General features: G+C 48.0%; 1 protein-coding gene across 1 annotated transcript in view; it reads left to right on the top strand.

Annotated features, from left to right (window-relative positions):
• The window catches only part of LOC119397419 (uncharacterized), a 157,792-nt gene extending 144,575 nt beyond the window's left edge, over window positions 1–13,217 (top strand). Inside the window, exon 5 of the mRNA XM_049416855.1 lies at window positions 13,076–13,217. Within this exon, the coding sequence (XP_049272812.1) occupies window positions 13,076–13,212 (137 nt within the window). The 3' untranslated portion in view covers window positions 13,213–13,217. The remainder of the gene's footprint in view (window positions 1–13,075) is intronic.
• The last annotated feature ends 315 nt before the right edge of the window (window positions 13,218–13,532 follow it).

The following is a 13,532-nucleotide window of genomic DNA, read 5'->3' as shown; positions in this document are numbered from 1 at the left end:
TGAAGCCTGGCGCAACTTGTGGATTCATGGAAAAAAATTATGGAGTGTCATTTATATTAAAAATCAACCACACAAATGCAACTTATTAACGAGAATAATTAACCGATCCCGTCTTACTAGCGATAAACAGCGCTTAATACTTCTCACCTGCTTTCATTGCCACTCGCGAGTCTAACCTTGAACCCATAGCGGAATTCTGTTCCACAGGTGTGTCTGATGTTTAGATAAACCCAGATGGCATATCTAAACTGATGGACGACCTTAAATTCGCTTCATAAGCAGGCTGCGACAACATTACAGGCTCGTTCACAGGGAAGGCGGAGTGGAAAGCGGCGAAGCGGATTTTCTACGTGGCGAGGCGACGAGTGCGTGTAACTGTTCAGACCGCACGGTTCGCCTTGGGGGGTGGCATCTCGCGCTTTTGCGGACGGGTCGCCATCACGTGGCACTGTTTATTGCCGTCACCATTCGAGCTGCCTGCGCTCAATATAAAAACGTTGCCTGCGCTTATCTCGCACCATTTACGGCTCAACCAGATGTGATTAGCGGAGGCAAAGCGGAGACCTTCGGCGGGCGGAAAAAATCGCTCCCTGAGTGACCCAGCGCGCCGCCTTGTTTACCGTCCCCTCGCTTTTGCCGCCTGAAGAGGAGGTATTCTCCGCTTTCCGCTTTCCCGCTAGTCCGCTCTGGCCGCCCCGCCTTCGGTGTGAACGAGCGTTAAAGGTAAACGTCTTAAAAATCCAAGTTCTAGAAAAATACTGCGCATAATATTTAACCAATCCTTGCGAAACACGGTTGTTCCCAGAGATTGGGGAATAGGAAGAACTGTCGCAGCTTGAAAGCTTGAAAAAAAGAACTTGCCACCAATTATAGACCGATTTCCCTGACTAATATCCCATCTAAACTGCTTGAACACATAATTGCTTCTACCTTAATGGCCCATATAGAATCGATTAACTTTTTCTGCCCTGTGCAGCATAGTTTCCGAAAGCAACGTTCTTGTAAAACTGAGATAGCAGAACTTACGCACGATTTGCTAAATCATACGGACGAGCTCTTTCAGATAGGCGCAAGATTTAGGGACTTTCCAAAAGTATCTGGTCGGGTATCTCGCAATAATTTGCTCATTGAGATCTCTTGTTTTGCTATCGGTCAAAACCTATTATCTTGGTCACACGTTCATCCAGAAGCGGGTTTATCCTTACTGCAGCTTTTAATGTTCATCAGTGTCCTATCCTATAACAAGCATCAAAACTACGACTTTTCACCAGTGACTGCATTGTTTATAATGTTATTGTCCCGTGGTCGTGACGTCGACAAAGACCGCAGGCGAGGTGTCCAAGATGAAACTCTTTATTTGGCCGAACTTGTGGCCGAGAAACGCAAAGTTAGTTTACAGCAATACACACGGTATGCACTGATAGCGGCGAACAGAGCGTCGACCGTCTATCAACTGACAAGCGGTGAAGCGCATCGGCATTTATACACGTGCCGTCGAATATTCCAGCGTTATCGCTGGATGTCGCGCAAAGTGTGGAATAAACTCGAGTGTTCGCGTCTTGCGCGAAATCTTAACAAAACGTTCAACAATAATTGCGAAGCTTCTCGAACAACAAGGCGCGGTTTGCGCTGAGCGCTGCTGACAGTCTTTGTGGGCGAAAACCAAATGCAGCAAGAGTGATAACAAGAAAGGCACGTGGCAATGCCCCCCTCTGATAAAGCCTCGTCCCGATGCTTAAAACAGAACACGGGGGGGGGGGAGCTAATGCATGCAACAATAACAACAATAAAGCAAGAAAGCACAATAAACAAGTACAAGCAAAAAAAATCGGCAGATCCCACGTACCGTGGGAGTCGATGTTATGCGAAGCATGCGGCGAGTAGGTGACTGTGGCGTAACTTTTTTACTGAGCGAGACGTTACAAAATGACGCTAAAGATTTCTATAAATTTTATACGCACACATATATATGTTGAAGAGCCGCATATGTGTTATATAATCAGTTGTTTACGGTTGGGCAACGCTGCCAATGGCAACGTGGGTATTACCAACACCAGAAGCGGTAAGCTGATATGTAGTGCTTATAAGTGTCCCGAAAACGCACGCACGTTTCACGAACCCGTGTGCATGTGTGCAAGAAGTTCTTGACAGCTCTTGAACAAGGGCATCATCACCGTGATCAGTGAGCACCATCAGCTGGTCATGACTTGCTATAGGATCCGGTCGTGATCGTGGTGACGAGGGCTCCATCTGTAGTGAAGTATGTGGTATAGTAGAGCTGTTGGAATTCGTGTATGCCTCGGTCATGTCGTCGCCAAATTGTCTGTCGACAGAGCCGGCGACATGTCGTAATAAAGCCACCCTTCGCGTTGGGAAAGTATAGGCCATCGAGGCTGGTAGACCTGGATAGTGCTACGTAGACCAACATCAGTGGATGGTGTTTGTCGTACTCGTAGACAACCTGGGCGTATGTGGCCTACCTGGCCTAGTCTACAAAGCGGCTGTCAATCAATCTGGCATCGTCCTCGGTCAGCATGAGGCCATCGCCCAGCCTCGTAAGAAATGAAGAGGACACTGCGTCGTTCTGGTGACGAAGTGCACTTTACGGTGCGGTGATGTGGATATCATAAGTAACTTTCAATAATATATTCCTCCGGGGTCGACCAATGCTTCAATATAGCTTGCTGAATTATAGGAATACAAACGCAATATTTCTTTGACTGCTATAAAAGCGGAGCCAACACTGGAACTGCAGACGTTAATCTGATATGACGCCTGTATCATAGTACATATCGTAGGGGTATCATGTAGTGTTTATTGCTTTCTCGTAAAATTAGATAGCCAGCACCACAACCTCAATTGACGTTGCACCGATATTACGCCTGCATAGGCTGTTTTTCCAAACGAGTTTATAGACCTGGCGTGGCTCTGTGGAAGAATACCTGAATGCCACGCAGAATTCTTGGGTTCGATTCCTGCTGGAGTCCTAATTTTCATTCTTCCCATTCGTTGAGTCAACGCTGCCGATGTTGGTTTTCCTTAATGCTCTAGCATTTAAGTTACCAATGTCTGTTTTCGCCGTTCCTGGGTAGATATAAACTGTCAATCACCTGTGGCGCATACCCGTACACCGCGGCCCGTGGTAAACGGGTATGTGCCACACGTGTCTAGTGGAAAGGGTTTGACGACGTACGCGACCGGATTTTAACGTTATTCATGTCATGACCCGGCAATCATATTCGTCAAATCCTCTTACCCTCCCATGCAAATTTTGGTCTACGCCAAGTTAAGGAGGCGATCATGAGAGCACCCAGACCAGAGGTTCGCTAAGAAATGCTTCGCACTTAAAAAATCACAGCATATCCACGGAGTGAATGATGATGAGTGGGCGAAGCTGCGGAGGTTCATCGGTAAACCGTGAATCTTCCGTGAATTCTGCCCAGTACATCATCACCGACGTGAGATCGGGCGCGTTTATACTAAAGGTTCGATGAGTTATGACGACATGCAGCTCACTTTAATTTTACATGTACGCTGTGAATTTCCATTGTTTAGAAAACCATTGCTTTAGAAAACATCTGCCGTCTTTCGTTAAGCAGCTGGCGTCTTTTCGTTTTGCTTTAGAAACATCTGGCGTTCTTTCGTTTTGTTTTTAGAAAACATCTGGCGTGTTTCGTTGGTTTATTTCATCAATCAACGGCGTTGTGAACAAAATTTTTATTGTTTATTCACGCACAGGAGAAATCACACCAGGCACTACCTTGGAGGTAAACAATGGCTGCTAATGAGAATGAGAGACTGAAGAAGTCGGCTTTTAGCTAACACTTACACTTCTACTTCTACTAACGTTTCCTACCGGAACATGCCAATGGCTGCTAATGGGGAATGAGAAACAGAAGAATTCGGCTTTTAGTTAACGCGCACGCTGCCAATTTTTGATTGTTCAAAAACGCACAGGAAAAATCTCCCACCGGCACCACCTTGGAGGTCAAGATCTGGTACTAGCGTTACGACTGGTTACGCACTGCGACTACGACAACTACGAGGGACGAACGGGTGCCGCTTTAAGGAGCTTCGCCCCTAAAATAAGCACAAGCAAGAAAGTACAATAATACAGTAAAAGTACATAATAATATCTGGGGTTTAACGTCCCAAAACCACGATATGATTATGAGAGACGCCGTAGTGGAGGGCTCCGGAAATTTCGACCACCTGGGGTTCTTTAACGTGCACCTAAATCTAAGTACACGGGCCTCAGACATTTTCGCCTCCATCGAAAATGCAGCCGCCGCGGCCGGGATTCGATCCCGCGACCTTCGGGTCAGCAGTCGAGCGCCATAACCACTAGACCACCGTGGCGGGAGTAAAAGTACAGTCCTCAGATTTACTAACGCGCGTAATATGGCTTGAGGCGCACGACATGGACGACTTCAGGTCGCGCACGGCAGCGCTGAAAGTTTGTAATGTTGTCAGAAACAACCTCGTAGTCGAGTGCGCCGAGACATCGAAGTACCCGCCCTGTATGTTCCGAAGTATCGTCGAAGAAGCTTCTCACTACGTCCTCGTCGACGTATTGGCGTCCATACCCACACACGGTCACCGGGTTGGTATTCCATGTGGCGTCGTCGAAGGCTGTAATTCGTAATTCGGCGGCTGTAATTCGTCTGCTGGTTCTTAATCCGTAGGCGGGCGAGCTGTCGTGCTTCCTTGGCGCACTGTAGGTAGGTGGCCACGTCGATGTTTTCCTCGTCGGTCATGTTTGGTAAAATGGCGTCGAGCGTCATTGCCGGGCTCCGTCCGGAGACCAACTTGTATGGCGTCATCTGCGTCGTTTCTTGTACGGCCGTGTTGTACGCGAAGGTGACGTACGGAAGTATGGCGTCCCACGTCTTGTGTTCGACGTCGACGTACATTGCCAGCATGCCGGCGATGGTCCTATTTAGACGCTCGGTCAGGCCGTTGGTGTGTGGGTGGTACGCGGTGGTCCGGCGGTGGCTTGTGTGGCTGTATTTCAAAATCGCCTGAGATAGGTCAGGCGTAAGCGCCGTACCTCTGTCAGTGATGAGAATATCTGGGGCGCCGTGTCGAATGACGATACTCTCAACGTAGAACTTGGCTACCACAGCGGTACTGCCTTTGGGCAGGGCTTTTGTTTCGCCGTAGCGGGTTAGGTAGTCGGTAGCCACGACGATTCATTTATTTCCGCAAGTAGACGTTGGGAACGGCCCCAGGAGGTCCATCGCGATCTGCTGGAATGGTCGCCGAGGAGGCTCGATCAGCTGAAAGAAGCCTGCTGGTCTTGTGGGCGGTTTCTTCCGTTGCTGACAGTCTCGGTCTTCTTTACGTAGCGATTAACGTCGGCGCAAAGGCGCGGCCATTAGCCCTTTTCCTGCACTCGTGATTGCGTGCGGGAAAGTCCTAGGTGTCCAGCCGTCGGGTCGTCGTGCAGGGCATGCAGTATTTCTGGTCACAGTCCCGAAGGTGCAACGATAAGGTGGCTGGCTCGGACCGGGGAGAAGTTCATCGTTTTGAGGACGTTGTTTTTCAAGAAAAATTATAAATCCTCGCCTGAATACTTTTGGGACAACGATGGTCCTCCCCCAGGTATTCCACTAGACCCTTCAGTTGCGGGTCTGCTCGCTGTCGTTCGGCGAAGTCGTCGGCACTTATGGCTCCTAAGAAGCTGTCATCATCCTGGTCGTCGGGCGGTGGTGGGTCGACGGGGGCACCAGACAGGCAGGCTGCGTTGGAGTGTTTCCTTCCGGACTTGTACACGACGGTAATGTCAAATTCTTGAAGTCTTAGGCTCCACCGTGTGAGTGGACCTGAAGGGTCCTTCAAGTTAGCTAGCCAACACAAGGCGTGATGGTCGCTCACAACTTTGAAGGGCCTGCCGTAGAGGTAGTTGCGAAACTTTGACGTAGCCCAGATGATGACGAGGCACTCCTTTTCTGTTGTGGAAAAGTTGGCCTCTGCCTTAGACAGCGACCGGCTAGCATACCTGATAACCCTTTCCAGCCCATCCGTCCACTGCACAAGGACGGCACCGAGTCCTACGCTGCTTGCATCGGTGTGAATCTCCGTATCGGCGCATTCGTCGAAATGCGCAAGTATCGGAGGTGTCTGCAGGCGTCGTTTCAGTTCATGAAATGCTTCGAATTGGGCTGTTTTCCACCTGAATTCGACGTCGGTCTTCGTGAGTTGCGTCACTGGCTCGGCGATCCGTGAAAAGTCTTTGACAAATCGCAGCTGTTTTCCGCGGGTCCGGGCGAACTCCAGATTTGCTAATGACATGGCCCAAGAACAAGAGTTCGTCGTATGCCAAGCGGCACTTTTCTGGCTTTAGGGTGAGTCCGGAAGTCTTGATTGCTTGAAGTACAGCTTCAAGGCGTCGGAAGTGTCCGTCGAAGTTTGAAGCAAACACGACAACGTCATCCAAGTACACAAGTCACGTCTGCCACTTCAATCCTGCGAGCACGGTGTCCATCACACGCTGAAACGTCGCAGGTGCCGAGGGAAGACCAAAGGGCATGACCTTGAACTCGAAGAGGCCGTCTGGTGTTATAAAGGCGGTCTTCTCTCGGTCTCTCTAGTCGACTTCGATTTGCCGGCAGCCTGTCTTGGGGTCTATCGAAGAAAATTACCTGGCGTTGTAAAGTCGATCAAGGTTGTCGTCTATCGGTGCGAGATGGTAGACCTCTTTTTCGCGACTTTGTTCAGGCGGCGATAATCGACGCAGAAGCGCCGGGTTCTGTCTTTCTTCTTCACTAACACCACTGGTGACGCCCACGGACTCTGCGCTGTCTTGGATCAAGCGGCGGTTGTACTGGCGGGTTAGCATTTCCAGTGTCTTCTCTATTGTTGTTGCCTCCGAGAGAAATTCCTGCATGTTATTTGGTGAATTCCTCATAAGTCCAGCCAAGTGCTGTTCCGTTACTCCTCGCGTCAGTAAACGAACCTTCTTCGGGCATATTGGCGTCAGCGTGGCGGAACAGACGAGGCATTTCTTCCGCGAAGAGCGCCACGTTTTCATTCGGCATCTACACGCGGGTCACGAGCAGAGCCTCAGCCCTCTCTTTGCGGGCGACACTCGTGAACGTGGCGGGGAAACGGGTGCGAAAAATGTCCCACGTTGTCAGGCTTCGCTCTTGGTTCTAGAACCAGGTCCGAGCGGCGTCTTCTAAAAGTGGAATAGATATGCCGTAGCTTGTCTTCGCTCGTCCAGCATTGGACTCGGTCGTAGGCTTCGAGCCAGCTTTCCGGGTCTTCGAATGACGATCCGCGGAAGGTTGGCGGCTCGTTGGGCTGGCGGAGAAGGATCGGTGCAGGCGATATGACGTAGGTGCTGGCGGCGGTGGTGCCTGGTGGCGGAAATGCTGTGGCGGTGCGGCGTCTTGGCGTGGGCGAGGAGGCGGGGGCGTTCCGTCGGGCTGCAGCAGCATAGCTCATTGCTTGGAGCTGCGGCGGTGCCGGCTGAGGAACACCCAGTGACTGTTCATCTCCTCGCGTGCAACGTCAGCAATCGACGTCACTTCGGGCGGTGCCAAAGGTGCGAGCTTTCGCAGCTCCTCTCGCACGATGGCTCGGATCGTTTCACGCAGGTCGTCGGAGCAGAGTGGTTGAACGTCTGCGTACGCTGGTGTTGAGCGGCAATTGAATTGTCGGGTGCGCATCTCCAAATGCAGTAAGAGTGATAATAAGAAAGGCACGTGGCAGTATTCATAACTCAAATGACGTGACTACTCTGCAACGTAATTAGACGATATCGCTGCCTGGTGTAATCACGCTTCATGCCATTTAACTTGTCAAAATGTGAACTAATGTCATTCTCGCGAACAAACACTTCGACAAACCATACATAACACTCTGATTCATCCTCGATCAGCTGAGCCGAAACACACAAGCACATAGGAGTGCATTTAACGTCATTACTATCATGGGTGTCACAACTGAAACAATCTGTTGAGGCATCAAGCGCACTTGGTTACCTGCGTCGAAATCTTAAATCCGCGTCTGCTGACTTCGAGAAGCTGGCATATGTATGTGCGGCCAAAACTCGAGTACACGTCATCGACATGGCATTCATCAGAATCATATGTAGCCTTTTTTTCTGGAAGAGCCAAGTGCACTTTAACTGAAACAGAAAAAAAAGGCGCACCATTTTTCTACTCACAATATGGTCGGGCCTGCTCCAACAATTTTCGCCAGTGGGTTCCTGCCCCCTAAACAAGTCAAATCCACATTGTGGCTAAAAGCTATATAGCCCACTATCGTAGGTATTCAGGAGTAAAATTTGTATTTGCCTCTTATGGATTGGAACATTTCACTTGGGTTTGAATTAGCTCGTAAAAGAAGTTTAAAACGACTCGAATGTACGGCATAGCAATATTTTGCGATAACATTAACATCATACCTGTGCTTCCGTCGGTGCAGTCCTTCGTCGCATGGGCGTAATGCCGATGACTACACTTGAAGAGCGAGTGGTCCTTCCTGGCAAAAGGCGCACTATTCTGGACTGTCGGCAGCGTTTTCTTGTTTTTTGGCATCTATTGAAGGTTTTCGAAAGTGCCCCAGCTCTTCTTTTTCTGAGCTCGTTTTATTCCGTGCCGTTTCGGAACACTTCTTCTTCTTCAAATGTAGATCGGTGCCCAATATCTTCATTTCATACGCCTTTTATTTCAAATATACCGTCTTGGAGCGACAGAAGGGCATGACGCTGCAGCGCTAAAGTCCAAAAAAAAAAACACTGAGAGGCAAAAAGGAAGTAGTAAGTTCGGCCACTTACTCTTTATATTCGAGTTTGGCCCTAAACATCATGTCCTTCAGTAAGTGCCAACTCGCCCTAGGAAAACTAATTGTGGAACGTAAGCACGATAGGAAAGCAACTAGGACACAAGTGGGACAAATTGGATGAGACCATGTTGGTTGTCTTGGTCAAGATTGTTGATGCAGCGCTCGTTTATTGAATGTGGCTGAGTTAGAGTGTACCAGATGCAATATTTGGTTCATTTGTGATTAAAAATTGCATTTTTGAGTTGACGTTACAATTACGAATTGCCCTATTTTGATTCGAACTGTTTCAGAAGTTAAACACACTAAGGCGCGCTTTACGCTCCCGTGAAATTTAGCGCAGTTTGGGTTTCAGCACATGGCTCTTCTTGAAAAAAACGCCACATATATCCAATGAAATGCGAAAATACGTAGTACGTTTTATACACTCTCAGTAGTCGCCGTTCGTTTGTATTGCTGCTTTAACACATACCATACTACTTCCAGCACTTTTTCGCATAATTTGTGGTATTTGCTTGTTTCATTCCTTCCTATATCAGTCCCATAGCATCCTAACAACAACTGCAGATTGGTACACCTGCTTTTCATTTCATTTCATTCATTTATTAATACCGTCAGCCCTGTTGAAGAGCTATTACAGGAGTGGAAGGGACAACGTAAACATTCTCGCAATGTACAGAGGCAGAGAAAAAACTTTGAGAAAATATGGTACAATAGGGTATATCACACTTTTGATGATCTATAACATATTTTATAACCCTATCACTTACAACATTCGAACTACTTCGCATAATTACTCACGTTTGCTTGCTTAATTGCTTCCTTTTTTAGTCGCTAACAACACAAGGACTACTGTCAATTGCACCTGTGAGATCATCCTTGAGGTCATCCCGTAAATATCCCATCGCACGAATAAGCGGTGGAACATTGACAAGGAATAGCTCCTTCTTCCCACACACAATAACCTTGTGGAACACACTTCCTAACACCATAGCTTCTTCCCCGTTAAAGGAAAAATTTCGCGGACAATTAACCCGCCATCTGCTGTACCAATGTACACCTACCATAGTGTGATGCTAACTCCTCCTCGTATTACCACATGCTACTTTTCTTTGTTGTGTTTATTTTGGTTAACTTGTTACCAGTTGTTGTCTATTCAATTGTTTTGGAACCTGATGTGCGCTCCCCTTATGTAACGCCTCCGCAGGCTTAAGGTTTAAGAAATGAAATAAATGAAATCAAAATTAAATGTTAGTTAGTTAGTTATATTGGGTTTAATGGCGCAAGAGCAACTCAGGCTAAGCTGCGCCTGAGTTGCGCAAGATTAAATGTGTAAAGCTATGGTGAAAGTTCATATATGTAGTCGTCGTGCTTTACATTACATCGTGCCTGATTTTCTGGCAAATGCTGAGGGCGAAAGTCAAAAATAAGAAAAGAAAGAGGCGCCACTGTTAAGAAATCAAATGTGTGCATAAAGTTTTTTTTGTTTTTCAATTGATAACAATTTCTCAAGAAATGTTCTGCTATTTAAGAATATGTTTTTGCAATAAATGGTCATTATACCAAAAAAAAAAAACCCAAAACGTAGTACGTTTTCTAAACGGAAGGATACAAACCATAATTATTGCTCTAACGAGTATCAACTACTTGTCCTAATACTTTTCAGATCCAACTCCAAAGGACGTCATCGTCTATTACACCGACTACGAAAACTGCATTTTGATTGATGTGGAATATCATGGACATCGTAAGGCATTAGAAGGACAGCATGCCTGTGAATGTGGTCTGATATTTAGTGATCTACCGATTACCAGCCGCAAAAATGGCAGTATACCTCAAAGGTTGCGCGAAAATTTGTTCGACTGTTCTCATAAGTAGTGCTAGCTGCTCCCTTCGACGGTTAGCTCAGCCGGCATCATATTTGACATTGCTTTCAGCCCACGCACGAAGGACATGAATGGAGGAGCGCGAGCCGAAAATAGAAGGATGCCCGGCTGTTCTATGACTGCGTAGCACCCCCCCCCCCACCTTCCCCACCCCAGTGACATAGCAACGACATGGGACGAAGGTATTGCAAAAATACGCATGCGTTAGCTACTGAAGAGTGTACACAAAAGGGCGGTCAAAAGTTCTCCGGTCGCAATGCCTGGCCGAGGAGCGGGGCCTCGCTGCTATCGGGGCGCCGCCCTCGCACTCACGCCTTGGCGCACGCTGGCGTCGAGCGTGCGTGTGGAGAGGGGCGTGTATCCCTCTCCCTTTCTTGCTCGCCTTGATAAGAGTGAGGTATAAACTTGGTGAGGCATGTTCCCTCACAGTTCGATCTTAGAATTTTACAACTGTGCAGCGTGTAGCGAGGCGGCCATGTTCCGGAAACACGCATCATGCTTGTGGCCACATTTGCTGCATCGTATACATTAGCGTGGTTTTCGGCTTCCTGGAGAGCGATATCGTGCGCTTAACTTTCCATTGGCACCGCGGTGGCTCTCTCGGCCGTCTACGCAGGCCAATTCGCTGCATACAAACGTGGTCGGAGCACGAAATGTACTCAGAAGAGCTTGCGTTGGGGCTAGTCAGAACATCTTAGTGGAATAAGGAGCGCTGAACAGTCGTAAAATTCGAACAGCGAAGAGTGAGAGAACATGACGCACGAAGTTTATTCCTCGCTTTCTCGCTAAGGAGAGCAAGAAAGGGAGAGGGTTGCACACACCTCCTCCACGAACACTCTCGACGCCAGCGTGCGCCAAGGCGTGATTCCGATGGTAGCAACCCGATAGCAGCGAGCTGTTGCTCCTCTACCTTGCGTTGCGGCCTGGGGACTTTTGACAACCCTAGTGTGTATATAAGTTCGCTCTCTGCGACAGGCGCGCCTAGAACATTTGCTACTTACCCGTGTCGCTTGATCTCAAATGGTTTTCGGTTAACGGCGAAGATGAAAATTTCAGCGTAAGACGTCTTCGTCCGTGCTGAGAGCAACGCGAAGGACGTCAACATCTTCAGCGCAAGTTGCAGAATCCAACTCGCTCGCTAAGCTTTCGGAAAGGAGAGACGGCCGAAGGAATACGCAGCGGCTTTTGTAGAAAGCGTATCAATGCTCACTTGGTCAAAGTAAACATTCAAAAACAGAGAGAGTGGTTTCAAAAGGCGCTACTTCCTTCATCTCATGCAAGGGAGCACGTCACAACGCCACGGAGAGAGGCGAGGGAGGGGAGTTAAAGATACGCAAGAAATGGAAAGGAGAAGCCACCTCTCGATACTTATACCCTTACACTTCCGAGCGATAAGTCGGGGCGCCCCAAGTTATTAAAAAAGCCGTGGGTGCCCAGACACTGGAAATGGCGTCCGGGATACTGGATTAGATTGAAGGCGTGCACTGCACCACTTCAGCACAACTGCAGTCAGTGGAAAACTGCGAAAAAGAAGCCGACAGGGTAGAAAGAACGATGATCAGTTAATGTTAGTTCTCCTTGACCTCAGTATGGCACATACCCAAAACAAGGGATTGGCCAAGCAGCGGGCGGATTTTTAAGACGAGCACTTTGGATGCATCATGAAACGTGAAAGTTGACCGGCGGTTGCGTCGATACGACTGACGCAAAAAATCATCGTCACGTGATAACGTGACAGATCGCAAAAATTTGTGACGTCACCGTGACGTCACATGTTGACGTCATCACGTGTCATGGTCGCTTGATCAAAGGTACGCCGATCACGGAAGCGGTGCAAAAGGAGGTGAGTTGCGGAAATATTTCAATGTCTCAATCGAGGAAAAAGCGCAGAACAACGTCCGACGCACAAAGCTCTTCGAGAAGGTTGATTTCGGAGAAGGTGATCGGGCGTTTGATGATTATTACGCAGACTTAGAAGGAAGAGCAGGAGATCGCTTTCGCATTCGAGTCGTCTTTGATGAATCCATAAGGGACCCTGTGAGCTTTTCACTTACCTACCGTGTATAACCTCTAGTGCAACGAAGAATTTAAAGTATGCACTAATTAGCCCGACATCGTATTTTGCTCTAACTTGCACTTCGGTGCGACAGTTAATCCAAGCGTATGAATTAACTGTCTTGAAGAAAATCATACAGAGAAGCGTGAAGCTTTGATGCTTAAGGAGCAATGAAATCACTAAATAGATTAATATTCCTGAAGGAGATAATGTTTCTATTGCCCACCAGAAGGCATGCGTTAATGAACGAAAAACACTACACGTATATCACTATCGAAACGTTTGCAAATTAGTTCACTGCGAATGCTTCACTGCTAAGAACTTTTTCCACCCCGATTTTCAGAATGCGTTCTCTGGGTTGTCAGGCAGCTTAAGGACAACGTTCCACAAGACTGCATCGACCACTTTGTTGACACTTGTGGTGTTATGGTGCCACAGCACAGCAGAGACCTATGTCCTGATGGCGAAGGTGACTACTAGTTGCGGGAAAAATGCGTGAGTCAACGTCCATATGCATAATTTACCCTGTATTGAGTGATAGCCGTAAGTAGGCGTTGGCGTTCTATGGAAGGATTGATTCCTTACTCATGCAGCGATATTTTTAGGCAATGTTAATTTCTGATGCCTCCTGACGTGAAAACATGTATGCTGTACAACATGCCAAAACTATTTCATTGCAGAATCTAAACAACTTGCTGGACTTGGGAAACTGGCCTCGTCATACGGTTCGGCCATCGCACGTGTGTGTTATAGCTGCTGCCCCGTCTCTATAGCGCTGCTATTAAAGCGACGGGCCGCCT

This window comes from Rhipicephalus sanguineus, chromosome 6, assembly GCF_013339695.2.
Source record: "Rhipicephalus sanguineus isolate Rsan-2018 chromosome 6, BIME_Rsan_1.4, whole genome shotgun sequence".
Classification (NCBI taxonomy): domain Eukaryota; kingdom Metazoa; phylum Arthropoda; class Arachnida; order Ixodida; family Ixodidae; genus Rhipicephalus; species Rhipicephalus sanguineus.
This window is presented reverse-complemented; position numbering and strand designations above follow the sequence as displayed.